The sequence below is a fragment of the Photinus pyralis genome, unplaced genomic scaffold (assembly GCF_008802855.1).
Source record: "Photinus pyralis isolate 1611_PpyrPB1 unplaced genomic scaffold, Ppyr1.3 Ppyr1.4_LG1, whole genome shotgun sequence".
Classification (NCBI taxonomy): Eukaryota; Metazoa; Arthropoda; class Insecta; order Coleoptera; family Lampyridae; genus Photinus; species Photinus pyralis.
The window spans coordinates 44562777-44590653 of NW_022170249.1; the positions used below are offsets into that span (position 1 = coordinate 44562777).

Genomic DNA, 27877 nt, shown 5'->3' on the forward strand with positions numbered 1-27877 from the left:
TTTTTTGATAATTTCACTGAACACATCTTCCTCTTTGTTGCACTCTTTATCTCTCGATTTTCTATCTTGTGTTCCTCTTCCCATCTCTACCGATTTTCCTTTAATTCCTGTTACCCTCCTTCTCCTTCCTCCTACCATGTTTTCTATCTCATTTTTTAGGTCCTTCATTCCTTCTCTGTTGTATACCGTTATCACCCCCATTTTTCCCCTCCACTTCTGCTATTCTGACTTGTATTCCATCCTCCTCTTTAGTTTATTCCCCCCATTCCCGCACCCCTGTTGAGCCCTCCTTATGCTTCTTCCATATGTATTCATTCGGAATCCTGTTCTTCATTTTCTCCCAAATCTTATCTTCTCCATAATTCTACCATCCCTACGATATCATATTCTCTTACAAACTCTCAGAAATGAGTGTCTTTACCAATTAACCCCCCCCCCCCTCCAGAATATGATTTTTACGTTGCCCTTTTTTTATTTCGTTTTTCTCTTTTCTTCTGTTGTGTGTGTCAATTCTCCCTCCCTGTATCTTCTCTTTTGCTGTTAGTTCCTCTTTCCAAACTCTGCCCTTTCCTCTTCCGTTCTTTTTCTCTCTGTTCCCACTAATCCTTTTTCTTTTACTCCATATACATTCTTCATCTTCTAGTTACCTTTATTTAGTATATCTTACTTTCTTTCCCTTTCCTGTTTCCTTTCCGCAACCTCTCTAAGTTATCTCTGTACCCTTCTTTCGTCATATGTCAACTCGTCATCTATGTATATCCCGCTCCCCTCATAACCTTCCTTTTCTTTTCCTATGGTAGTTTCACAATTACTACCTTATTTCCCATTAATTCAAATGTTCCCGCCTCTTTTATATTTCCCTCTACTTGTAGGTTTCCCTTTTCCCATCTCTCCCTTCTATCACATGGCTGACCGACCAGGCAGCATTTAGATAATTTAGCATCAAAGGCCCATTATACCTACCCCCTTTCAATAAAGGATAAGATCCCGCTTAGTCTACGTTGCTTCACCATGTAGATAGCTGTCGCCAAGGAGCTGATGTCTGTCTCTGATCAACGCGTCACAGTGACAGACCACATGTTCGGTAGTTTCATCTGATTCGCCACAGAACCTGCACGTGGGTACCCGTAAAAGCCCAATGTTGTGCAGGTGACCATCCAGCGCCACCTAAGGACACCGGTGACACTAATCTTTTTCTTCAGCCTAGGTAAAAACCGACACGTTCGAATTAATTCATGTGTGGATGTTGCGGATGTTGTGGATGTAAAAGTAAAGTGTGAGACACACTTAACTCGCGCTATAAATGTTAGTTTTATGATGGCCAAAAAACTGCTACTTTCCTATCAGAAAAATCTTTCTCTCGGATTCAAACTGAGTCTAGGGCTTCCGAAAGCTATTGAGACAACGATGCGCTATAGAAATCAAAAGACGATTGTTAATTCCACCAATTGTTTACAGACTTTGTGTTACAAAGCCTAAACTGATCTAACCCTTAAAATATTAAAAAATCCCAGCTTTACCTATCTTTATAAAATTCGAAAAAAATAAAATCCGTTGCAATATATGGTATATGTCGATTAAATAAATCAAATAATTTGTTTATTGTAATTTTGCATCACAAATTTATAACACTAGTTGGTTTTCAAGAACAAATTTATAATCTTATTGTACCATTGTTAATTTCTGAATAAAGCTTCGGAGTTAACACTTCATATTTGCCAACCGCTGGATTACAAATGTAAATAGTATCAGTCACAACGTTAATGTTAAATCCCTCACTTTTCAGATTAAACTTTTTCAGTTTGTAGGTCGATGTTAAGGATGAAGATTTGACAAACCGTACGAATATGGGAATTGCATACGAGGGCAAGTTTCTCTTACAACTGCTGAGCAGAAAATCCATATCCATGGAAGTGTGATCATGCACTATTGAGATCATTCCTGCTCGCCCTTCCGTACCCGGAATCTGTAAAGGGAAGTTTATGTTTTCCCCCTTAGGTTTTTAGTGTAGGTACCTCAACTCCGTAAGCCATGACATCTTTGAAACCAATCAAATTACTAATCACCGTTTCCACTTCATTTGTTGATACATTTTCACCTTTCCACCTATGGTGTTCAAGATGTGAAACTCTCGTTCTATTATGATACTAACCTGAAAGTATCTCCCAATCTATCGACGAAGTAATAATAGCCTATCTCGTCACGAGACATAACGTCACCTGAGTTGAAGTACTCATCACCCTTTACAAAAACATCGTGCAATATTTTCTTCTTCGTTTCGTGCGCGTCTACGTAACCTGTATATTCCAAGGGTTCGAACCTTTTATTTACAGCGATAGCCCCAATTGCCAAACCAGGTTCATTTTCGCCGACCTTCATACAAAACCCGTCTACATTTCGTATTGGTTCACTCGATTCTTCGGAATAGCGAACAAGTTGCAACGAAGAGTACTTCTGCAAGTAGGGCGGTATATGACCAACGCTACCAACTTTGTTGTCAAGGTTTACTGTAAATTAGGTAGTATGCGGTCATTTAGTCTTTGTAGTTTTAGGTAACATACGTAAACACAAATTTCCTTCGCTGCACGCATACCATTCGAAGACTTGGCTAATCTTATATTTCTGTTGAAACACTTTCCAGATGTTGGGCTTTAAGCCATTGCCAAACATAACTTTCACCGGATGCTTTATGTTATCTTCGGGGCAACTGGAGAGAATGTACCTGCACATCTCGCCAATGTATTGAGCAACCTGTTAATAAAAGTTAGCGAGTTAATAAGCAAACTGTTGTTGAGTTAGGTATGCATTTGAGTAAACCTTTAGGTTTAGAATGGTGCTGCTTTAACTCAAACCGGCCAAGCTAACTCAGGGTTGGAAAATTTAAAGATCTTCCACAGCATTCGATTCGTTCGTTTAGGGTATATATTCGATACCCAGTTACAACTTACCAGTTACCATAGGGTTGAGCACCACCCAACGTCTTTAAATATTTTACAAACAAAGACGAAAGTTAAGAATAAATCGTTAGACTTTGACTTAAGGGGCATATAGAATATTTTACTCCATTTTAACGAAAACGCAAGTAGTTGAAAGATTTTCATCATGTAACTCAGTCACTAACAAAATTAACATCCCTCAATAACTTATAAGAAGCACAGATGACTAATGTACCAGTTTCCAAATCGTTTATTTCTATATTTTTAGGTACAATGGGTTGCAGGATCTTTGAAATGTCTACACAACATGTTATGGTTCATATAAAAATAGCGATACTGCATTGTCTCTAACTCTACATTGCGATGATATGAATATATCCCAAAAAGTAGTGCGGAAAATGTTTTAACAAAATTCCTGGTAACATCTTGTTTTTAAAAAGTCATTGATGCATACCTAGATTTTGACAGCTTTTTTAACAGTTTCTCTAATAGCTCTAAAAGCTCATAAGGACCTAAATATGCGTAAATTCTTTCTAATAGTTGTTTTAAAAACTCGTAATCGTAAAGATCCAAAAAAGTTGTTAAAGGCTAAGTTCTTAAACACGAATAAACGTCCTTGGAGACCCACGCAGTCCTTGAACATACTTATGGCAGCGTAAAGGGTGTGCACTTTGTGATTTGTAATAAGAAATAGTGGCTGCCATTCAAAAAGACCATACAGAAGTACGTAAATTTAAAGTACGTAGATTGGTAGCAACCATTTCATTAAAACCCTTCTTTAAAAATATATTGTTTTGAAGATATAGTCAGTGCTTCAGACAAACTTTTCACCCTGTATAAGCGTATTAAAGATTGCTAAGGCTTCTAAATGATTTTCAAAAATGTGTAAGGGACCCTGAAAGTCAATTAAAGGTTTACAAAGTCTCTAGAAAACTCTTGGAACCACTCTTTTGAGGGCATAAAAGACTCTTAAAGACCCATAAAGCCTGACAACGACTCCTCTTGATGTATATTGAAAATCTAGGACGTTTCTTGAACACCGTTGAATACTTTCAGTAAAAAAAAATGCAAGGGTCTTCCGCAAAGCGCCAAAGTTTAGTTTCCAAGAGCCATCAAGAGGTATATCTATAAACACATTGAAATGCTTTTGAAAATCCTTTAGGTTCTATGGAAAGCTCTTCTAAAAGTCTTCAAGAGGCTTCAACAAACCTCAAGACTGTAGAGTAGGGTTTCAGAGACACCTATATTGAAGGCTGTTACATACATTTAAAGAGTTCCATGAAATTCTAGAAGAACCTTGAACACTCTTAAAGGCTCTTAAAATTACTTAAGAATTGTGATAATGGCTTTTAAGAGCTGTTAAGGGTTCTTAAAGGCAGGATTGATTGGAATTCTCATGGATTAGGAGGCAAAGTGTAAACGTAAGCAATGAGGGAAATAAAATAAAATCCTATTGACGTTATGCTCGAATATATTTCTAATTCAGTTGGCTGCTTACTCGTAATTCCATGACTGCTTTGCAAACATCACTTGAACTTTACTCCCAGTCTTTGTAAATGACTTCGGTTGAAAAGGATAATACACCAACCATTCAGTGCCTTGATACAGAAGCACAAGGAAAATGGGTACTTGCAAAATCTAAATGCAGAAGCATGTTATAAAGAATACTGGCAGTGGCAGATATGAAGGAAATGTCTAGTCTAAGGTATTTAAATCTTCTATCCTTTGGTGAATTAATTCAAAACTCTAAATGACGTGCGTTTGGAAAGTTTTCAACAAGGGATACGATCCAAAGCCATTTTTTGCGTTATACAGAAATCGGCATGTGAGGATTTTTTTAATTTCAGTTTCAGAGGATTTGAGGTAGGTAACGTTACTTAGTAACCATTAAAACACAGCGTGCTTTAATTGCTTGTTTTCGCACACTCAGAGGTGCTTCAAACGGCGATTCTGATGCAGGTATAATAAAATAGTATATTAAGAAAGAAGTGTAGAATCAGATCTTTAAAGCACGCACAACGAGTTGCAAGTACTTTAAAGACCAATTATATAGGAGTTTGTTATAGTATTTTTTTATTATACCTGCAATATAATTTAAAAATAACCGAAAAAATAAAATCAAATAAAATCACATTAACGTTATACTCGTACTCGAATGCATTTCTAATTAAATGGCTGCTCCATGATTGCGATGGGAAAGTTACTTGAAGTTTGTCTATAAAAATCACCGTCTTTGTAAATAGAATGACTTCTGTTCAAAAAGATAATACCCCATCTATTCAGTGGCTTGTTGCAGAAGCAGAAGAAAAGTTGGTACCTTCAAAATTGAAACACAAAAGTTGGCGTGGATGAATAGGGAAGCAGCTTTCAAATAAACTCTTAAATGTATTGAAAATGCTGGCGCATATCAAGGAAATGGCAAGGGTATCTAAATCTTAAATACTAGCCAAAGACACCTTTTGCATTTGCAGAAAGAGACCTGAGAGGATTTTCAATCAATTGTATATTAAAAAACAAATGCATAACCAAGTTTTTAAAGCAGGTGCAACGACCTTAAAGGCACGGCGCGTAAACTTTAAAATCCTCACAAATGCCAAAACTATAATTTGACATAGCACAATAAGGGAAACATTCTAGATTTTTTTAATGAGTTTTATAATGAAATAACCTCTCTTGACATCTTTTTGTCTAAAAAATTCCCAGATTATTAGGTTCTTGGATTTCGAAATTGCATATCACATATTTTTTAGTCTACACTATTGTAGCCATCGTATAGTTGAAAGAATTAGGCTACAGAAGTAATATTCAATAGCGAGATATTCGTATTTGATTGGTCCTGCTGGTGATGCATACGTTTCGTTCCTATCGCCCATTCTGTCTTGGATACTTCATTCTAGCATTTTAAGTTAAAACAGTAAGACCGTACAGTACAGTTTATGATGTCCAATCAAAACTCAAAAGCCGTTTAACTTTTAACCTTGGGGACTCTGTCCGTCCACATGTTCCATGTACTGGTGTACCAACCTCATGGTGTATAATAAATTATACACCATGACCTACCTACACAACTGACCAATCGTTTATGATAAACACTACTTGCTGTGATTACTTTTATAGTGGTTACTATCTACTTACGTTGCATTTATATTTAGCACAGTCCTTCCAGTAGTTCGATGCTGAGAATTTAGTTTTATTTACCACCGTCGCTCCCCAAAGTAGTGCATGACCACAACCCATTAGTCCACCACCTCCATGGTGTAACGGTAGTGGACAATATAAAATTACATTCTCCGGGTTGGATATGAGAAGTGCGATGAAAGATTTCACTAAAATCATTCTAAAGGCCAGCTAGTGTAAAAGTGCAGGATTACGATTGGATTTACCTGTTGTGATTTATTACAGCAGCTTTTGGTAGACCAGTTGTGCCAGATGTGTACAGGTAAAGAAGTGGATCGGTAGAGGTAATGTTATAGTTGCTTAAGCGTTCATCTGGAGAGACACTGTCAAGGGATTTAGCAAGATCAGTACAATTTTCGGTAATTTGAGTTGTTTGCGACTTTCGATTGTATTGATAACATTTTATGTTCAAGCGCCTCTCGACGCACGAGCTGACACCTAAAAGTGGAAATTAATTTGCTTGTAATCACGGAAATCAATACTTTCGCAAAAATTTTCTCCAAATATGACTGCTTTGCATTTTGCCACGTTTAGTGAGTGTATCAGAGGATCGTTTGCTAAATTCGTATTGATTAAAGCGGCGACGACGCCAATTCTGGATAAGCCCAACCATATACAGACATATTCTGGACAATTGTTTAAAAGTAACGCGACCGAATCACCTTTGCAGTAACCTTCCCGTTCAAAGTATATCGCAATCTTGTCGGAGAATTCCTTTACAGCAGAAAACGTCCACGCTTCATCTTCAAAAATGTATGCTGTTTTTTGGGGATGTTTTCTTGCCAGCTCATCCAAGTAATAATATACTGGTTTCTGACTTAATTTGATTTTAATAAAAATCGGCAGGGCTTTGCAAATTCGGAAGTATGTGCTGGTTAAAACTGAAAAGTAGTCGTATTCTCTGAAGATGGTAACTCACCGAAAATCTCGCTTCCATGTTCGAGAAAGAATGTAGAGAAAGCGGTATTTCGCTAAAGCTGTTAAAAAAAGTATGGTACATACTATTTTTATTACAGTTTTCCACTAAAAATTAAAAAATGACACTAAATATATAAAGTTTGTATAGATTTACCATTTCCTACCGGATTGCTAGGTCCAAAATATCTACGCAATAACTGATTTACTTACCTAAACAAAAACGCTAATTTTGGTTTGAAAATCCGTTTATGTAATTTAAACGAACAAAGACTTATCTTTAAATGGCTGGGCGAGTAAAGGTTATCATTTTACTTGTACTAACGTAAACAGTAGAGTACTTTGATTAGAGGCGATTTTAACCACTTTTTTTTAAATTTCGGCCAGAATATTAATGGGGTTTTGGGGCTTATGTAAGTGAATTATTGTTCAAATCGAAACTGGCAGACGGCGGTTCTAAATGGGAAGTTCATCATGGCGTAAGCTTTTGTTTTGTTTGTGTACAATCGAATTTACTAATTAGAAAAGCTGTGTGTGTGTATATTTGTGGATACTGTAGAACGCCGAAAAACAGTAACTGACACGAAGGAATGGAAAGGAGATGAAACCAAACACAACACTGCAATTGATCGCAACTAGGATCAGCACGTAAAGAATGTCGAAGGGGCGAGGTAGTTATGGGCACTCAAGAAAGACATAGTGCGGGAACTAGAATAACCGAGAAGGTTCACGTTGTCGTGTGGTAACCGGTTGGTGGATTGAGTTAGTCACTCCACGTTGATCAAAAATGGAAAAGAAGACTTGCAGAGGAGGAGACTGCGAAAAGTATCAAAAAACTAATTAAATATAAATGATAGAAGATGGAGAAAGGCGAACCCGGACTCAAGTGTACAAAGGAGAGCGGCGACTAGAGACATAGCGTAAAAATAAGATTTGGTAGTAATTATGGAAGAACATAGCAAGTTGAAGATGCTAGTAAAGCGTTGATAAAGCCCACTGAGAAAATCTGAACAATTAGTTCAAAAATTACAAATTCGGTTAATTAAAAAAAATTGAAAAAGAAAAATTACATTTGGTACTCGTTAGTTGGTTCAGTGATCTGCTAGACTAATTTTGGGATAGTTTTAAGTTCAGTTCCAACGTTTTTCTTTCTCATGGAAATTACAATTTCAGCATCTCAGATTGCGTAAGCATGCGCACAATTGGTTTAGTTGTGGATCGACGAAAAAAGATGGGAACGTCGACTTAACGAATGTTTGACGTGTAGGTAACGTGGAGGCACGGGGAGAGTTTTTGCGAGCATTCTTCTCTTACGTGCCGTCGTAAGATAGATTTGTATTTCAGGGCAAAATTAGAGCGTAGTTTTCCACAACATTTGGAAATGCAAAATGAGGAGAAGAATTGAAGGATTAGTGGAGTAAGAAGGATGCGAAGGATAATCGATACAATTTCAAACCATTTCTAATCTATATTATTATGTAATCTATATAGTTTAGTACATGTTTTTATTAATTTATCTATTTACTGATGTGTCAAAACTTATGTATGGTATACAGAAGAATGAAGATTGATTGATTGATTGAAATCAGGAGATATTATAGACGGGAAAGGGGGAGAGCATGATCTAAGTTACTTCTTAAAAGTCTCTCTCTTCCTCTAATTTTTTCCATAAAATACCCTACCAAATGCAAAAGGATTCTAACGTTTCGGTAAACCACTCAAAGGCACAAGATTCCCTCTAAATTAAACGTTTACCTTATATAAAAATTCAGCTATGCCATGGAGGAAACATAGGAGATTCCAAATCGGCATACATTGGATTATCTACACCCAAAAATTACAACTTCCTTAATGAATTGTTGCTTCCCAGACGGCTTAAAAAAAACGGGACCGATGTCAAAATTCAAGTTTTTTTATGGCGCACCTAACGGATGTAATCTCGACTTAGTCGGATGCTGTTATGTGTAACCCATTCAATTAATTACGGTTCATTATATTTATCTAAATAGTCGGAATGAAATCTCCAAAATCTGTAGTCCAGCAATGCCTTTTTGTTCCTCAAGCGGCGTAATCTGTTATCACGTTGATATTTTCCTCAAACTGCACGACCTTGACCAAACCAGCAAACAAGTTTATATTATACTGTATAGCTCGCGGTATAACAAAATTAATTGATTGTAGTCACATGAATGGAATGGAATGACTACGAAGAAAATTTACAAAATCTAGAATTATAGGCTCCAAACAGTTCATATTTCACAGACATAACATCAAATAACAAACAGCAAACTTCTGGGCAAATATCACAGACTTCACACACAGTTGCCTTTGGTTGCTCTTAGTTTAACAAAAACCAAACAAACATGAATGTCATTACATATGTCAGCCTTGTCTGAGAACGCCAGGAGTTAGAGCATTTCGCACAGAAAGGATAAGTACATAACATAAAGGGCACAACGAGAACACATCGTAGGACATCTCTGGGTAACTTGAGACTGGAATTGCTTGCGCCCTTATGTTTCGACTAAGCGGAACCCCTACTCTTTCATTCACCAATCTCTAGGACAGGCTCAACTCATTAGTTATAAATAACCGAACTCATTCTTTAAAATGTTATCATGACAACTTGATTAAAAGAGAATTAGTATGTAATGACATAACATAAAAGCTTACTTTGTGGTTTTTGTTTAATGGCGAAATGATGTTGACAAAGGAGGTAATTGCTGTTAGGGTTGATTTACCGGTACAAAATCCGTGTTGTTTATCAGAGATGATGTTATGACTCAATATATGACGATTTAACCTGTCTAGCATACAATATTCGAATAAATGAAGAGATAAATGTTTTAAATACTTATACAGGGTGGTGACTTGCGTAACGCATCATAGGGATTTCAATGTAAAATTCATAACATGCGATTATTGGCTCCCCAAATTATTTTAGAGCAAAAATGTATTAAGGTTTTTTGTAGGAAAAAATTTTTTACGTTAATCAACCCTATTAGTTTTCAATTTTTTGAATAATAAAGACGGAAAATTGGAAAATAAAACCCCCATCTTTTTCAATAATCGGTGATGCCATGGAATTTTATCATACAAAAACTACGTCAATATCCGTCATGCCATGGAATGTCTGCTATTAAACAAATCAAATTCTATCAAAAAGTATTATATTTAGAACAGCGAATTCAACATAAAGAAAGACCAAATTACTAAAAACGGTTTCCTAATATAACAATTTACAATAAATGTTCGAATAAGTCACCATTAACTGCAATACAGTAACCAAGTCGATCATAAAATCCATTTCGAACTGCTACTATAATTGATAACTGGATATCTTTTTGTTTTAGAAAATTCCATGGCATCGCAGATTATTGAAAAAGATGGGGGTTTTATTTTCCAATTTTCCGTCTTTATTATGCAAAAAATTGAAAACTAATAGGGTTGATTAACGTAAAAAATTTTTTCCTACAAAAAACCTTAATACATTTTTATTCTAAAATAATTTGGGGAGCCAATAATCGCATGTTATGAATTTTACATTGAAATCCCTATGATGCGTTACGCAAGTCACCACCCTGTATACAGGGTGCCCATTCTGTATGGAATATAGTATATTTCAGTAAAGATCGAATGTATACAAAATTTTTCTATATGATAGTTGTTTAACATTATATTTCCCATGATAAGTCAGCATTAGTTGTTTTTATTTCAGAAAAACGTAACGAAAAACAATTTTTTTTTTGTAATGGCAGTGCACCTTTCCATTAGGCTCATTTGATAGATATTTTTTTTCTTCAAATTTTTGCAGGAGTACATATGCAGCCAATCCTATTTTCTTAGTAACGTGTGAAAACGAGCAATTGAAACCCGAGTAATCCGTTTGCCCTTTTTATGTATCTTGATATAAAGGGCCGGTATTAAAGATAGAACCAAAGCACAGACGCTCAAACCATTTGAGATATAGACAAGACAATTAAAACGCTTCCATTTGAAATCATTTCACATATCTTGAGACTAAAAAAATTTTTTTGCCACGATTTTTGAGTTCGACCGCCATTTTAAATCTTTAACGGCGACATGGATCATGCGATACGTCATTAGAACGCTTATTTTTTCTTGATTGGAATAGTACGTTGAACGATTTCAAAGGCCTCGTGGATCGCTCGCGAAAAAATACATTGCCGTTTCCCTATTGTGCGTTCTACCTGGGACACACTGTATATGAATTCAATATTGCATTCGGCTTCAAGACAATAGGACAATATATTCATGTTTAAACTACGAAATGAAATTTAATTACGTTTGATTATCACATTAAAATTACTCAAATGTTTGGAAAAATATTTTTAATCTTCAAAGTTATTTTTGAAGCAATATACACTACATTTTTGAAAGAAAGGCCGCAGCAAGCCAGTTACAAAAACTCATCTGTCTAAACGGATGAGGCACTAAAGGCAATTAATGAAGCGGTCACTACACGATAGTATGATCAAGATAAATAAACCGGATTTTTCCAACTAACAATGAACTTTTGTATATCATTTTAAAATGACTTAAAAAATAAATGCACATATGTATAAGTATTTAACGGCTGTTATCATTGAGCTATAGCCATTGCAAAATCATAATCTTAATCTATGATTTATCACGTCATTGTAAATTTCTTTGGTCAATGGAATATATTTCCCCGAACTCAAAATGTAAACTTTGTCCTTAATCACATTGATATTGAATCCCTCTTTCTGTAGTTCCAGTTTCTTTAATTTATACGTTCCTGTTATCGGAAAAGACTCTAGAACCCTTATAAAGGCAGGTATTGCGTATGATGGAAGATTTGATTTGAATTCCTTTGCCAAGATGTTTAGCTGTGACTTATCGTCATTGCCTAGTATAGCTGCCATACCTATCCGTCCTTCAGCTCCGGGTATCTAAATGCAAATGGTACATAAACAATAAATTAAACTTATCTATTACCTCAACCCCGTACACATTAACTTGATTTAATTTTGTGGTTTTCCATATTATGTCCTCGACTTCAGCTGTGGAAACGTTCTCCCCTTTCCATCTGAATTTCTCATGACAATAAAATATTTTACCTCTTACTCATATTTACCGAAAGGTATCGCCTATTCGATCTTGAAAGTAAAAGTAACCCAACTCGTCGCAAACCAGCACATCTCCCGTAATAAAATATTTGTCACCCATGACAAAGACATCCCAAAGTATTTTTTTCTCACTAGCATCTATATCTAAATAGCGCGCAAAGCCATCCACTGCCACTTTTGATCTAATTTTTCCAATTACCAGGCCAGGTTCATTTGGACTACACTTAATACATCTGCCATTATTATCCCGTATGGGTTCTCCGGTATTCGGATCGTATTTTATGAGAAATATTCCCATGAGGCTTTTCAAGAAGTTAGGAATGTAACCAACGCTTCCTACCTTATTATCAAGATTAACTACAAGCAATATACCTATGTACGTAATGTTGACGTGAGTCTACCCACCGAGTTGAACATTTCCTTCAGTTGATCCATAAAACTCGTAGACGTTTTTAATTTGGAATTTCTCAATGTACGTTTTCCATATATGACGTTGTAAACCAGTTCCGACGATGTATTTTACATTATGCTTGATAACGTCATTCTGCGGTACGGATAATATATATCGACACATTTCACCAATGTATATAGCTAACTAAAAACTGTTGTTACATGAAGAAAAAGTGGTTTGACTTATCTCACGTTGCATTGAAAGTTGGAGCAGTCACTCCAATAGTTTTTGGCAGAAAACTTTCTTTTCAATACAAGGGTTGCACCACCTGCTACCGTTAGAGCCATGCTTCCACATCCCGAGGAATGATAGAGAGGCATGGGACAATACGCTATAACGTCTGTCATTTTCGGAATTACAACGTTTACAAAACACGCGAATGTTAAGAATCTGTGCAGTAAAGTGTTAAGTAAGTGGTGGTGCTGAAGTTAACGATACTAACCTAGTATTTGAAATAACCACGGGTTTGGGAACTCCGGTCGTACCCGAAGTGTAAATCTACATCAAAGTATCGTGCCCTGTAATTTTAGGGAATCCTGAAGTATCTTCTGTCGAGAAGTTGTTAATTTCACGTTTAAGATTAATATATTTAACATTTCTAGCGGTATTGCGATCGTATTCGAATAGATCCAATTGGGCAAACTCACCCGCTACATCTTCAATAGCTAAAGCAACAAAAGTGCAATAGTTTCTCATAACTCTTCGTAGCTTACCGTTACATAAATTTGAATCAAATATCAATCCTCTGCAATTGGCAGCTCTAATACACTGTGCCAAAGAATGCTTAACTAAGTTTATATTAATTAGTGATATCGTTACCCCCAGTTTGGATATTCCCATCCATATGCAAGGGTAATCCGGACAGTTTTCTAACATTAAAGCCACGCAATGGCCCTTTACGTATCCTCGTGCCTTGAAATAATTTGCAACTTTGTTGGAAAGGTTTAGTGCCTACAAAACTATTTAATGCAGTCCTCGTAGGTGCACACGATCGGAGTTGTTACATCTGAAAAGGTCCACGTTTCGCTCTCGTAAATAAATGCAGTTTTTTGCGGATACTTCCTTGCAATTTTGCAAAATTTGGTGTAAACCGCCACGTTGTCTCTACACAGCTTACGGTGAAGTAACTTAATCCTTAAGAGGATCCATGCAATCCTGCAATATCAATGACATAAGGGGGTTTCAGGAGGATAATTAGAGATATTTTGGTATGTTGTTCCTGTTATATCTATAATTCTGTCTGCAGTAATGGCCGCAATATCTTTCGAACCATAATATGAGGGTTCGAACAAAAAATTTGGAACGGCAAACAAAAGTGCAATATCCATTACTATTTGCGTCACGAAAACTGGTTTTGGGTGGAATCGAAGTGATCTCGATACATAGTGGAAAACTATCCTATCATTAAATAAAAGCAAGCAAAGAATTATGGTAAATTTAGGACCTTTACCTTAGATCTTTGCTAATGGTTCTTATTGTTGTGCCACCTTGTCGCCAAAGTTCGTTGGGTTTTAATAGTTTTGTTATAATTAAAACTGCAATGGCCACGACCACAAATAGTACCTAAAAGTAAAATGGCATTTTTTTTGCATTCAAGGCAAAGGCATTACTTACCACTGCACACACCATGATGCCGCTTTCTATAAACACTTATTTCAACTTAATGTAACAGCCCAAAGGTTATCGTATGTTGCTGGTGTTAGTGTTTGTTTACAGATAATAGTANTCCCTGAAGTATCTTCTGTCGAGAAGTTGTTAATTTCACGTTTAAGATTAATATATTTAACATTTCTAGCGTTATTGCGATCGTATTCGAATAGATCCAATTGGGCAAACTCACCCGCTACATCTTCAATAGCTAAAGCAACAAAAGTGCAATAGTTTCTCATAACTCTTCGTAGCTTACCGTTACATAAATTTGAATCAAATATCAATCCTCTGCAATTGGCAGCTCTAATACACTGTGCCAAAGAATGCTTAACTAAGTTTATATTAATTAGTGATATCGTTACCCCCAGTTTGGATATTCCCATCCATATGCAAGGGTAATCCGGGCAGTTTTCTAACATTAAAGCCACGCAATGGCTCTTTACGTATCCTCGTGCCTTGAAATAATTTGCAGCTTTGTTGGAAAGGTTTAGTGCCTATAAAACTATTTAATGCAGTCCTCGTAGGTGCATACCATCGGAGTTGTTACATCTGAAAAGGTCCACGTTTCGCTCTCGTAAATAAATGCAGTTTTTTGCGGATACTTCCTAGCAATTTGACAAAATTTGGTGTAAACCGCCACGTTGTCTCTACACAGCTTACGGTGAAGTAACTTAATCCTTAAGAGGATCCATGCAATCCTGCAATATCAACGACATAAGGGGGTTTCAGGAGGAATTAGAGATATTTTGATGTGTTGTTCTTGTTATATCTATAATTCTGTCTGCAGTAATGGCAGCAATATCTTTCGAACCATAATATGAGGGTTGATCGGAGCAAAACATTTGGAACGGCAAACAAAAGTGGAATAACCGTTACTATTTTCAGGGTAAACGTTGCATCACGAAAACTGGTTTTGGGTGGAATTGAAGTGATCTCGATACATGGTGGAAGACTAACCTATGAATAAATAAAAGCAAGCAAAGATTTGCGGTAAATTTAGGACCTTTACCTTAGATCTTTGCTAATGGTTCTTATTGTTGCGCCACCTTGTCGCCAAAGTTCGTTGGGTTTTAATAGTTTTGTTATAATTAAAACTGCAATGGCCACGACCACAAATAGTACCTAAAAGTAAAATGAATTTTTTTTGCATTCAAAGCAAAGAAATGGGCAATCGGTACTTACCACTGCACACACCATGATTCTGCTTTCTACTAAACACTTATTTCAACCTAATGTAACAGCCCAAAGGTTATCCTATGTTGCTGGTGTTAGTATTTATTTACAGATAATAGTACCTGCATTGTTTACCATCAAGGACGAAAAGTGAGTTTTCGTTGAAAAGTCGGAATTCTCTGCCAATTATTAAGCAATAGTGAAAGATTAATATTTGAATAGTTTATCGTAGCCAATTTTACAGAAATATGCCTTTTTCCTACAAAGAAATTGACCTATGCTGTCCTATAAGATAACAGTAAGAAGAGCATACAGAGGACATAATACGCGTTAGATTTATTAAGGTTGCATCTGTTGCCTCCGGTTGTAGGTAAATTAATTTTTCGCAGAAGATTGGAGACCACGTGACTTCTTCATGCGTAAAAAAAAAGGTCCCTTTACCACAATTCTCATTGCAGTGTAATCTTACATCTACCAGCGTATATTCATCTTTGTCACACAAACAGTGTTCCAGAACTCGTTGCAGAATAAGCGCGTCCGAGTAGCATGCGCTTTTTTTTTAGAAGCACTGAATATATGTCCTGTCGGATATTTGTCCCTATAACCTTACATTGCAAGTAATCTAATTTTTCAGCTTTTCGTTTTGCGCTCAGAGTCTTATGTCGATTTTGTGAATGTTTACTATTTTTTAAGTAATTTCCCATGATGTTCCAAATTTCCGCCACCAACACACATTTATTTGGTTTGCACGAAAGATCGATTCATAGCTAAGCAGTGGAATTCGAAACTACCGTACCGAGAATGATAACGCGGTCCGAAAGCCTAACAAAATCATCATACAATAATTTCAACTTACTTTTCCTCTTAGGGCTAGTTCTTCTATCCCGATAAATTTATTCGGCAAATAAGTGCCGTGACAACGTTTGTATCAACAGTCCTATCTATGTAATTATTCGGAGAGTAAAGTTATTGAGGATTTTATTTGTTTTTATTTTATTTATTTATTATCCCTCTCTTGTTCTGAGCCCTCAACAGGCTTGCGCCCAATTACAGAGTGACCCGCATAATGCTTTTTAGAGGTTTTAGAATTTGCAGTAGAATTAAGAAACAGATCCCATAAGAATCCCGTTTTAAATTCAAATTTTAAGTTCCGCGTGACGTTATGCGTGGACTGGACGAATTTAGAACGGCAATCTAGCACTTTTCATCTGCTTTCGACACTGTTAGTCATGAGTTTCTGTTGAACAAAATGATGAACCGTTACGGCATACGCGGCACACCACTAAGACTATTTGAGTCTTATCTATCGAATAGATCCCAGTTTGTTAAATTACCACAGGGTCACTGCAGTAGCCGATCGTTCATGTCAACTGGAATCCCTCAAGGATCTATTCTTGGGCCCACGTTGTTTATCATTTTCGCTAATGACTTAGCACCTTACTTGTTACATTCAACTGACAATAGTGTGTTTATAACCTGTTATGCTGACGACACCAATATTCTAATAAAATCAAACACTACTAACGATCTTCTATTGAAAGCTCAATTAATATTTGACAAATTAAATCAATGGGGTAAAAATAACAACTTAATTATAAATACTGAGAAAACTTCAGTAATACACTTTAGAAGTAAGCGCAATACCTGCAAAATCGAAAATGCCCTCGGTATTCCATGCTCCACCTCTACAAAGATGCTAGGAGTAACAATAACAAGAGATCTATCATGGTCAGAACATACAGGGTGATTCCTATTAGTACCTGCCACCGTTTGGGAGCGTATAGGGGGTGCTTAGGGGAGTATTTTGATATAGGACACTTGGGGTCGGAAATCTAAAATAAGGGCGCCAGAACCAAATTTATCTTCTGGAATTTCACGCCTGTATGTAGGCAACCCAACCGAACGACGTTTCGCGCGGAGCGATGCAGAGCGAGTTAGCGCGAGGAAGCGACATGGGAGGGAAGGAGGGAAAACGACAGTCAAAAGCAATAACGTTTACAAGTGTTCAACGTGGCCACCGTTGTTCTCAATGCACTTCCTACATCTAGCCAACTATTATTATACTATTGCCATAGTGTTTATTCACTTGATACGCGTCGTTGCAGACGGGATTTCGTGGGTTTAAACAAAATTCTGATCATGTGTCAGCCACACATCGCCGCCTGAGATCGCTCCGTGTGCACCGCCGGCCGGTTGGGTTGCCTACCTACAGGCGCGAAATTCCAGAAGGTAAATTTCGCTCTGGCACCCTTATTTTAGATTTCCGACCCCAAGTGTCCTATATCAAAATACTCCCCTACGCACCACCTACACGCTCCCAAACGGTGGCAGGTACTATAGGAATCACCCTGTATAGACAACCTGTGCATTAAGCTTCGGAAATGCTGTTACGCGTTACACTTTTTTAAACGTTTGTGCAATCAAAATACGCTTTTAACTTTATACCACGCAAACTTTCACGCTATCATAAGCTACAACATTGGTATCTGGGGTGCCAGTGCGCATGTGGAACGAATCCTTAAATTACAAAAACGTGCAGTAAGAATAATGTGTCAACTTACATTAACAACGTCGTGTAAAACTTACTTCAAAAAATTAAAAATCTTGACAGTCATTGACCTTTACATCCTGGAAACATGTTTATACGCCTTCAAAAATAAAAAACAGTTTATTAAATTAACACATGCCTATAATACACGTAACAAGTTAGTACTAAATCCTGGTCGGCATAGAACAGCACTTTTTCAAAATAACTTAAACTATTTAAGCTGTAAGATTTTCAATGTCCTCCCAAATTACATACAAACTCTAAACGACATTCGCAAGTTCAAAAAAGAACTCAAAACATACTTACTAAACCAAAATTTTTACAACCTAAAAGAATATTTTGAGCATTGAGTTATATAGGTCAACCCAAAACACATCATGGTTTTTATTATGTACTTTGGTGTGTATTATTGTTTTTATGCATGACAATTACTGCCTACTATTGTTGTACATCTTGTGCGGCAACGTTGTTGCAGTAAAATAAACATTATTATTATTATTATTATATCTTGTTTCCATTATATCATCCAACAAAACGATTTGTGCCAAGAAGGGCACGGCCACGCGCGGCGCTATTATTAGACGGCTTTCCGCGGTGCTGCCACATTCGCAATACCTGGTAATACCTTTCTTTATTCATCGGATCACGTATAAACACAAGATTGTTTATAACCACGCGCCATCTACCAGGTAAATTTTTATTTTTTTTCAATCGTATACATGGTATGTGAAATAATATGAATTTTGCTCAAGAGTAAAATACTTTTATCTTTTTCAGGCCATGCAGTTCTTTTTATACAGAATTTTTGCGTACAAACAATAATAAAAAAGTTTCCATATGTTATCGAATCTTCCACTCACAAGTGCAGCGCCACACGTGTACATTGCGATAAACGAGGCTAGGAAATGATTTAGAGTCCCAGAAATGTATATAGATGCTGTGAAACACAATTTTGGAACCAAATAACGACAATCGGATTTATGGCTCAGTGGTAGAGCATTGGGTTATAAATCTGAAGGTCGGGTGTTCGAACCTGGGTTGAGGTGAATTTTTCATCTGTGGCGGAGATGGAAATTACCTTAGACCAGTTCCGAGCATTCTACCGGCTACTCCGAATTAGGTTTTCCTGCAGTTTTCCTAATTCGTAAGGTAAATACCGGAGTAGTATAGACCAACTTAAGACCTTCTGCAGAGGCACCTCTAAATAGCATTATGCGGGTCACTCTGTAATTGGGCGCATGCCTGTTGAGGGCCCAAAACAAGAGAGGGATAAAATAAAATAAAATAAATATTACCACCAGCTCCATATGAATTACTGAACACATCACTTTGCACAACAGGAATGGTTGTAGTTCACGCGATGGATGCAGGAAATCGAGAGTGTAAATGGACAAGCGAGCATCAATGCTTCACTGTATCAAAATGATCTTGTGTATGATGCGTCGATGCGCCTAGATTCGTCCTTAGAAAATGTGAAGCCTGGAGCGAAACATTTTTGTGGGGCCTTTTTAAAAAAACGATTACTGGAGGGGAGGGGTTACAACGAGAACACACCGTAGGGCATCTCTGGGTAACTTGAGACCGGAATTGCCTGCGCCCTTATGTTCCGACTAAGCGGAACCCCAACTCTTTCATTCACCCATCTCTAGGGCAGGCTCAACTCATTAGTTATAAATAACCGAACTCAGGGTTTAAATGTTATCATGACACTTGATTAACAGACAATTAGTATGTAATTACATAACGTAAAAGCATAGCAACTTACTTTGTGGTTTTTGTTTAATGAGGAAATGATGTTGACAAAGGAGGTAATTGCTGTTAGGGTTGATTTACGGGTACAAAATCCGTGTTGTTTACCAGAGATGATGTTATGACACAATATATGACGATTTAACCAGTCTAGCATACAATATTCGAATAAATGAAGAGATAACTGTTTTAAATACTTATATACAGGGTGCCCATTATGTATGGCATATAGTATATATCTCGGTAAATATCAATGTATAAAAAATTTTGCTATATGAAAGTTGTTTAACATTTTATTTCATATGATAAGTCAGCATTTAGTTGTTTTTATTTCAGAAAAACAACGAAAAACAATTGTTTTTTTTTGTAATGGCAGTGCACCTTTTCATTAGGCTCATTTGATAGATATTTTTTTTCTTCAAATTTTTACAGGAGTACCTACATATGCAGCCAATCCTATTTTCTTAGTAACGTGTGAAAGCGAGCAATTGAAACCCGAGTAATCCGTTTGCCCTTGCTATGTATCTTGATATACACCGAGACTTTGCGTTAAAGCTTCAAAATTTGCTACCTACAAACGATTTTTCAGTATCATGCATCTTTAAGCCGAATGCTCGTTTTGAAGATGTAGTGTTAAATTGCGCCGGCCTAGCCACTAACTATAATAAACAGGATACTGTAATTCTGTTGGCCGGAACAAATAATGCTCTCAAACATAAACACATTAGTACTAGTGTATTGAAAAAGACGTTTTCATCGTTATCACAGACTAACTGTATTGTATCGACGGTACCTTATTGTACCAAAGACTCGTTTAATCACTATGCACATCAGATTAATTATCAGCTTTGTTCTTATAGCGATAGTTTTGACCACGTCAATATTGTTGATGTGAATTGCATTATAGGGCAGCGTGCAAGTAATTACAAAGGAATTCATCTAAGTAACAAAGACAAATTTGCTCTGATGAAATATATTGTGAAATATTTTTTAATCCATAAAGATAGTTTTGTGTCACATGTCACTCATTTCAATAGGAACTTAATTTATATTACCCCACATAATGAACCAAAAACTTCTGAATATCATAGTACCGCCTCTGAGGACAATGGCATACTTAAACATTCTTTTCAGACAAGTCGCTTTGTAAATACAAGAACTTGAACAGAGGTTCTCTCTCAGTCATGCACTTAAATGTTCAAAGTTTGAAACATAAAACTGACAATCTTTGGCTGCTGTTAAATGAATATTCTTTTTTTGATATCTTATGTATTGACGAACATTGGCTGAGAGAGAACGAACTACTGCAAGTATCGATTCATAATGACGAGTATGTAATAGCGACGTATTTTGCTCGAGTTTCCAATGGACATGGTGGAACTGTGATATTTGTAAAGAAGGACATTCAGTTCGAAGTAATTGCGGGAATAAGAGATCTATCGGTCGAAATGCATTTTGAAATATGCGGTATAAGACTACTGGATCACTCTGTAACAGTAATTTCAATGTATAGACCTGATCGGGACAATAGTATCTTTATCGAAAACATTGAGAAAGCGTTGGAAATTGTACAAAATCATAGACTAATTTTGTGTGGTGACTTTAACATCAATTTTTTACATGATTCTTGCTTGTTGAAAAAAATGCTTAATCTGTTTCGAACATACGACTTACACCCAACCATTACAACTCCAACTAGAATAACAGCAACTACAAGTACCTGTATCGATAATATTGTCACCAATTTTCAAGATAACATGTATCATATTTTTAATTTACCTATTGATTTTTCTGATCACAACATGCAAATAATATTATTCAAAAAATGTAAAAAGAGTCGAAGATTATTTAGATTAAGGCCTCATATTACTAAAAAAAATATTAATTCACTCACTAACAACTTAGAACGTGTCAATTGGAATTCGTTGTATAGCGAAAAAAATGTGGATAATTTCGTATCAACATTTTTTAATCTCATTAAACCCATCTTTGAGAGGTGTTTCCCCCTTAGAAAGCGTTACAATACCGAGAATAAAAAAAGCTGGGTAACTAAGGGAATTTGTACATCGAGCAAAATAAAGCGTAGGCTCTATATTAATGTGAGGAAAACTCAGGAACCGAATTTAATTGCACACTATAGACGATATACCAAAGTGTTTAAAAAATTAATTATTAACGCCAAAAGGATGCACTCTTACAGAATAATAATGAAATCTAAAAATAAAATAAAAACTACTTGGCAATTAATAAATCAAAATTTAAACAGACTAGCCTCGACACCAAACATTATTTCTTTAAGTCACGATGGCAAAGATATAGCTACGCCTGTAGAAATCGCTAATGTTTTCAATGACTACTTTGTTTCTATAGCTGAGAAAAATATAAATAAAATTCCAACATCTTACGAAATCCCTAAAGTAATACCAACCCCACAACATTCTTTTTTTCTATTTCCCGTTACAATCAATGAATTATATAACGTAGTACATGATTTGAACAATACTAATGCATGCGGTGAAGACAATATACCAATTAGTTTTTATAAAGAAGCGCTACATTACATGCAGAAACCCCTGATTTACTTAATAAATTTAATTTTTACGACAGGGGAGTTTCCAAAACACGGTAAAATTGCGAAAATCAAACCATTGCATAAAAGTAAAACAAAAAAGGATGTATGTAATTACAGACCGATATCGATACTTAACACCTTGTCAAAAATAGTCGAATCACTATTAAAGAACAGATTGATTTCGTACTTCGAATCTCACCATTTATTTAATAATTCTCAACACGGGTACAGAGCTGGAAAATCGACGAACACGGCACTACAAAGCATGCTAAAGTTTGTTTACAATTTCCATAACAAGGGTAAAATTGTAGCATCGATAAATTGCGATCTCTCCAAGGCTTTTGACTTGGTAGATCCGGAATTACTGCTGTCAAAACTCCGTGCGCACGGAATTAGAGGCGTACCGTTAAATTTATTAAAATCGTTTGTTAGTGACAGATATCAATATGTTGTAATTGACAAAGTCTATAGTTCGGGACAAATAGTTGAAGTAAAGTCACAAGTACGACCTGTGAATTATGGTGTGCCACAAGGCTCCATTCTCGGTCCTATTTTATTTATCATATACATGAATGATTTGCCAAATAATTTAATAGATACGTGTCACATTTGTACTTATGCAGATGATACTAGTGTAACTATTGCCTGCAGTCAAAACGACTTAAAATTCACCTTAAACAAATCTTTGGCACAACTAATCAACTGGTTTAATGCAAACAAACTTTTAATTAACGTTGAGAAAACTAATGTACTTGTCTATAAGAAAAATTCAACTTCTGTTATTTCAAACATATCCTACGAATCGACAATAATCGAAACAAGTAATTCCTGTAACTTTCTCGGAGTTATATTAGACCGAAATCTCAACTGGAAGGAACACATTGAACAACTACAATCAAAATTACACCAATCAATTTTTGCGCTCTCACGCTGTAGACAGTTCTGCAATAAAGATACGCTAATCAAAGTGTACTATGCTCTTTTTGAAGCGAAAATGAGATACGGAATCCTACTGTGGGGAAATACCAATAAAAATTTAATTAGCGACATTTTCAAAACTCAAAAACGGGCGCTTCGGACAATATTCTCGCTACAGCGAATGGAAACCTGTAAGCCGTACTTTCAACAGTTCCGCATTCCTACTCTGTATAGTTTGTATATTATTGAATCTTTGTGTTATGTTTTTAAAAATAAGGCATTATTCTCCTTTAATTCCGATTACCACAAATATAATACAAGATCAAAAAATAATTTTGCAATAACCGCCTCCAAAAGTAAAGTGTATGACACATCACATCTACAAATGGGTCTACGATTTTACAATGCTCTCCCTAGAAATATCAAATCTATATCGGCATTCGTCCCATTTAAAAATAAAATTCGGAAAATACTTAACACAATGGCACCATATTCACTGGAAGACTTCTTCACAAATATCGCAATTTATTAACTGTACTTTTTTATCGAAATTTTTATATACATTTAATATTGTTATGTTGTTGTTTGTTTAATTTATATCATAGTCTATTTAAAATTTATCTTTACATTTAATATTGTTATGTTGTTGTTTGTTTGATCTATATTATAGTCTATTTACATTTTATCTTTATACATTTATATGAAGTTGTAATTGTTCCAATGGTATACCACAAAAGTGGTTCAATAAACGATCTCTCTCTCTCTCTCTCTCTATACAGGGTCGCTATTAAAGATGGAACCAATGCTCACACGCTCAAACCATTTGAAACATAGACATGAAAATTAAAACACTTCCATTTGAAATCATTTCATATATTTTAAGCGAGACTTTAAGACTAAAAAACTTTTTTTGGCACACGATTTTTGAGTTCGACCGCCATCTTGAATTTTTTTAATGGCGACACGGGTCATGTGATACGTCATTAGAACGCTTATTTTTTCTCTGTCTTGTAGTGACTAGTATTCATGAATGGTGTTTTCTATTGTATATACGATGTGTCCCAGGTTGAACGCGCCATAGGCAAACAGAATTAATGTATTTTTTCGCGAACGATCTATGATACATACCCCTTTGATATATCTTGGAAGTTAGCGTTCAACGTACGCTATTGCGCTTGCCTGATGTTATACAGAGATTGGAATAGTGCGCTGAACGATTTCAAAGGCTTCGTGGATCCTTCGCGAAAAAATACATTGCCGTTTCCCTATGGTGGGACACGCTGTATATGAATTCAATACTGCATTCGGGTTCTTCAATACCTACAGACAATATCAAAATGTATTCATGTTTAAATTACTAAATAAATTTAATTACGTTTGATTATCACATTAAAATTACTTAAATGTTGGGAAAAATGTTTTTAATCTTCAAAGTTATTTTTGAAGCAATATACGCTACATTTTTGAAAGAAAGGTCGCAGCAAGCCACGTACAAAAACTCATCTGTCAAAACGGAAGAGGTACTAATGGCAACTAATGAAGATATCACCACACACTAGTATGATCAAGATAAAGAAACCAGATGTTCCCAATTAACAATGAACAATCAACTCATCTATTAACTACATTGTATGTATATCATTTTAAAATGCCTTAAAAAATAAATATCATATAAACATATGTAACGGGCGATTAAAAATGAGTTGCTGTGGAGTCGCCTTTGGAAGTTCAAGTTAAGTACGATTTCCGATGTAAACAAAAATTCCAAAGGTGACTCGACAGCAACTCATTTTTGATCGCATATTATAAGTATTTAACGGCTGTTATCATTGAGCTATAGCCATTGCAAAATCATAATCTTAATCTATGATTTATCACGTCATTGTAAATTTCTTTGGTCAATGGAATATATTTCCCCGAACTCAAAATGTAAACTTTGTCCTTAATCACATTGATATTGAATCCCTCTTTCTGTAGTTCCAGTTTCTTTAATTTATACGTTCCTGTTATCGGAAAAGACTCTAGAACCCTTATAAAGGCAGGTATTGCGTATGATGGAAGATTTGATTTGAATTCCTTTGCCAAGACGTTTAGCTGTGACTTATCGTCATTGCCTAGTATAGCTGCCATACCTATCCGTCCTTCAGCTCCGGGTATCTAAATGCAAATGGTACATAAACAATAAATTAAACTTATCTATTACCTCAACCCCGTACACATTAACTTGATTTAATTTTGTGGTTTTCCATATTATGTCCTCGACTTCAGCTGTGGAAACGTTCTCCCCTTTCCATCTGAATTTCTCATGACAATAAAATATTTTACCTCTTACTCATATTTACCGAAAGGTATCACCTATTCGATCTTGAAAGTAAAAGTAACCCAACTCGTCGCAAACCAGCACATCTCCCACAATAAAATATTTGTCACCAATGACAAAGACATCCCAAAGTATTTTTTTCTCACTAGCATCTATATCTAAATAGCGCGCAAAGCCATCCACTGCCACTTTTGATCTAATTTTTCCAATTACCAGGCCAGGCTCATTTGGACTACACTTAATACATCTGCCATTATTATCCCGAATGGGTTCTCCGGTATTCGGATCGTATTTTATGAGAAATATTCCCATGAGGCTTTTCAGGAAGTTTGGAATGTAACCAACGCTTCCTACCTTATTATCGAGATTAACTACAAGCAATAATATACCTATTGTACGTAATGTTGATGTGAGTCTACCCACCGATTTGAACATTTCCTTCGGTTGATCCATAAAACTCGTACACATTTTCAATTTGGAATTTCTCAATGTACGTTTTCCATATATGACGTTGTAAGCCAGTTCCGAGGATGTTTTTTACATTATGCTTGATAACGTCATTCTGCGGTACGGATAATATATATCGACACATTTCACCAATGTATACTGCTAACTAAAAACTGCTGTTACGTGGAGACATGGTGGTTTGCATTATCTCACGTTGCATTGAAACTTGGAGCAGTCACTCCAATAGTTTTTGGCAGAAAACTTTCTTTTCAATACAAGGGTTGCACCACCTGCTACCGTTAGAGCCATGATTCCACATCCCGAGGAATGATAGAGAGGCATGGGACAATACGCTATAACGTCTGTCATTTTCGGCATTACAACGTTTGCAAAACACGCGAATGTTAAGAATCTGTGCAATAAAGTGTTAGTAAGTGGTAGTGCTGGCTGAAGTTAACGATACTAACCTAGTATTTGAAATAACTACGGGTTTGGGAAATCCGGTCGTACCCGAAGTGTAAATGTACAACAAAGTATCGTGCCCTGTAATTTTAGGGAATCCTGAAGTATCTTCTGTCGAGAAGTTGTTAATTTCACGTTTAAGATTAATATATTTAACATTTCTAGCGTTATTGCGATCGTATTCGAATAGATCCAATTGGGCAAACTCACCCGCTACATCTTCAATAGCTAAAGCAACAAAAGTGCAATAGTTTCTCGTAACTCTTCGTAGCTTACCGTTACATAAATTTGAATCAAATATCAATCCTCTGCAATTGGCAGCTCTAATACACTGTGCCAAAGAATGCTTAACTAAGTTTATATTAATTAGTGATATCGTTACCCCCAGTTTGGATATTCCCATCCATATGCAAGGGTAATCCGGACAGTTTTCTAACATTAAAGCCACGCAATGGCCCTTTACGTATCCTCGTGCCTTGAAATAATTTGCAACTTTGTTGGAAAGGTTTAGTGCCTACAAAACTATTTAATGCAGTCCTCGTAGGTGCACACGATCGGAGTTGTTACATCTGAAAAGGTCCACGTTTCGCTCTCGTAAATAAATGCAGTTTTTTGCGGATACTTCCTTGCAATTTTGCAAAATTTGGTGTAAACCGCCACGTTGTCTCTACACAGCTTACGGTGAAGTAACTTAATCCTTAAGAGGATCCATGCAATCCTGCAATATCAATGACATAAGGGGGTTTCAGGAGAATAATTAGAGATATTTTGGTATGTTGTTCCTGTTATATCTATAATTCTGTCTGCAGTAATGGCCGCAATATCTTTCGAACCATAATATGAGGGTTCGAACAAAAAATTTGGAACGGCAAACAAAAGTGCAATATCCATTACTATTTGCGTCACGAAAACTGGTTTTGGGTGGAATCGAAGTGATCTCGATACATAGTGGAAAACTATCCTATCATTAAATAAAAGCAAGCAAAGAATTACGGTAAATTTAGGACCTTTACCTTAGATCTTTGCTAATGGTTCTTATTGTTGTGCCACCTTGTCGCCAAAGTTCGTTGGGTTTTAATAGTTTTGTTATAATTAAAACTGCAATGGCCACGACCACAAATAGTACCTAAAAGTAAAATGGCATTTTTTTTGCATTCAAGGCAAAGGCATTACTTACCACTGCACACACCATGATGTCGCTTTCTATAAACACTTATTTCAACTTAATGTAACAGCCCAAAGGTTATCGTATGTTGCTGGTGTTAGTGTTTGTTTACAGATAATAGTAGCTACATCAGGCATGTCAAACTCATTTATCGCAAACAAATAATCATAAAATCATGAAAACCCTGTGTGCTATTTTACTGCCTATTTTACATATTTTTTGCATTTCTTTTTCGTGATTACATTGATGAATTATCCTATATTTTTTTAAATTAAATATCATA

General features: G+C 36.0%; 3 protein-coding genes across 8 annotated transcripts; all 3 read right to left on the reverse strand.

Annotated features, from left to right (window-relative positions):
• Positions 1 to 1577: 1577 nt before the first annotated feature.
• Positions 1578 to 7248, reverse strand: LOC116159096 (long-chain fatty acid transport protein 1-like). Its single transcript, XM_031472001.1, has 9 exons — positions 7242 to 7248; positions 7033 to 7090; positions 6596 to 6984; positions 6320 to 6551; positions 6072 to 6273; positions 2562 to 2751; positions 2153 to 2507; positions 2016 to 2106; positions 1578 to 1966 (listed from the first exon to the last, which is right to left on the reverse strand). The coding sequence occupies exons 5-9, from the start codon at positions 6270 to 6272 to the stop codon at positions 1655 to 1657; spliced, it is 1149 nt and encodes a 382-aa protein (XP_031327861.1). The 5' UTR covers position 6273; positions 6320 to 6551; positions 6596 to 6984; positions 7033 to 7090; positions 7242 to 7248; the 3' UTR covers positions 1578 to 1654.
• Positions 7249 to 10634: 3386 nt separating this feature from the next.
• LOC116158976 (long-chain fatty acid transport protein 4-like) lies at positions 10635 to 14287 on the reverse strand. 2 transcript variants are annotated; one of them, XR_004142869.1, is made up of 11 exons: positions 14205 to 14287; positions 14041 to 14153; positions 13595 to 13745; positions 13304 to 13541; positions 13033 to 13255; positions 12782 to 12980; positions 12545 to 12734; positions 12148 to 12496; positions 12009 to 12099; positions 11359 to 11962; positions 10635 to 11312 (listed from the first exon to the last, which is right to left on the reverse strand). XR_004142869.1 is itself a non-coding variant. In XM_031471856.1 (11 exons), exons 7-11 carry the CDS (start codon positions 12935 to 12937, stop codon positions 11657 to 11659), a joined length of 1092 nt encoding a protein of 363 aa, XP_031327716.1. In that variant the 5' UTR covers positions 12938 to 12980; positions 13033 to 13255; positions 13304 to 13358; positions 13410 to 13541; positions 13595 to 13745; positions 14041 to 14153; positions 14205 to 14287; the 3' UTR covers positions 10635 to 11656. The 2 variants fall into 2 exon arrangements, 1 of the variants encoding a protein (XP_031327716.1); XM_031471856.1 differs by having other exon boundaries at positions 10635 to 11962; positions 13304 to 13358; positions 13410 to 13541.
• Positions 14288 to 24057: 9770 nt separating this feature from the next.
• Positions 24058 to 27749, reverse strand: LOC116170883 (long-chain fatty acid transport protein 4-like). Of its 5 annotated transcripts, XM_031487451.1 has the most exons (11): positions 27607 to 27749; positions 27443 to 27555; positions 26997 to 27147; positions 26812 to 26943; positions 26706 to 26760; positions 26435 to 26657; positions 26181 to 26379; positions 25944 to 26133; positions 25543 to 25891; positions 25404 to 25494; positions 24058 to 25357 (listed from the first exon to the last, which is right to left on the reverse strand). In XM_031487451.1, the coding sequence occupies exons 1-11, from the start codon at positions 27619 to 27621 to the stop codon at positions 25052 to 25054; spliced, it is 1824 nt and encodes a 607-aa protein (XP_031343311.1). In that variant the 5' UTR covers positions 27622 to 27749; the 3' UTR covers positions 24058 to 25051. The 5 variants fall into 5 exon arrangements, with proteins under 5 accessions (XP_031343311.1, XP_031343303.1, XP_031343294.1 ...); XM_031487443.1 differs by having other exon boundaries at positions 25543 to 25870; positions 26706 to 26943; XM_031487434.1 differs by having other exon boundaries at positions 26706 to 26943.
• Between the last annotated feature and the right edge of the window lie 128 nt (positions 27750 to 27877).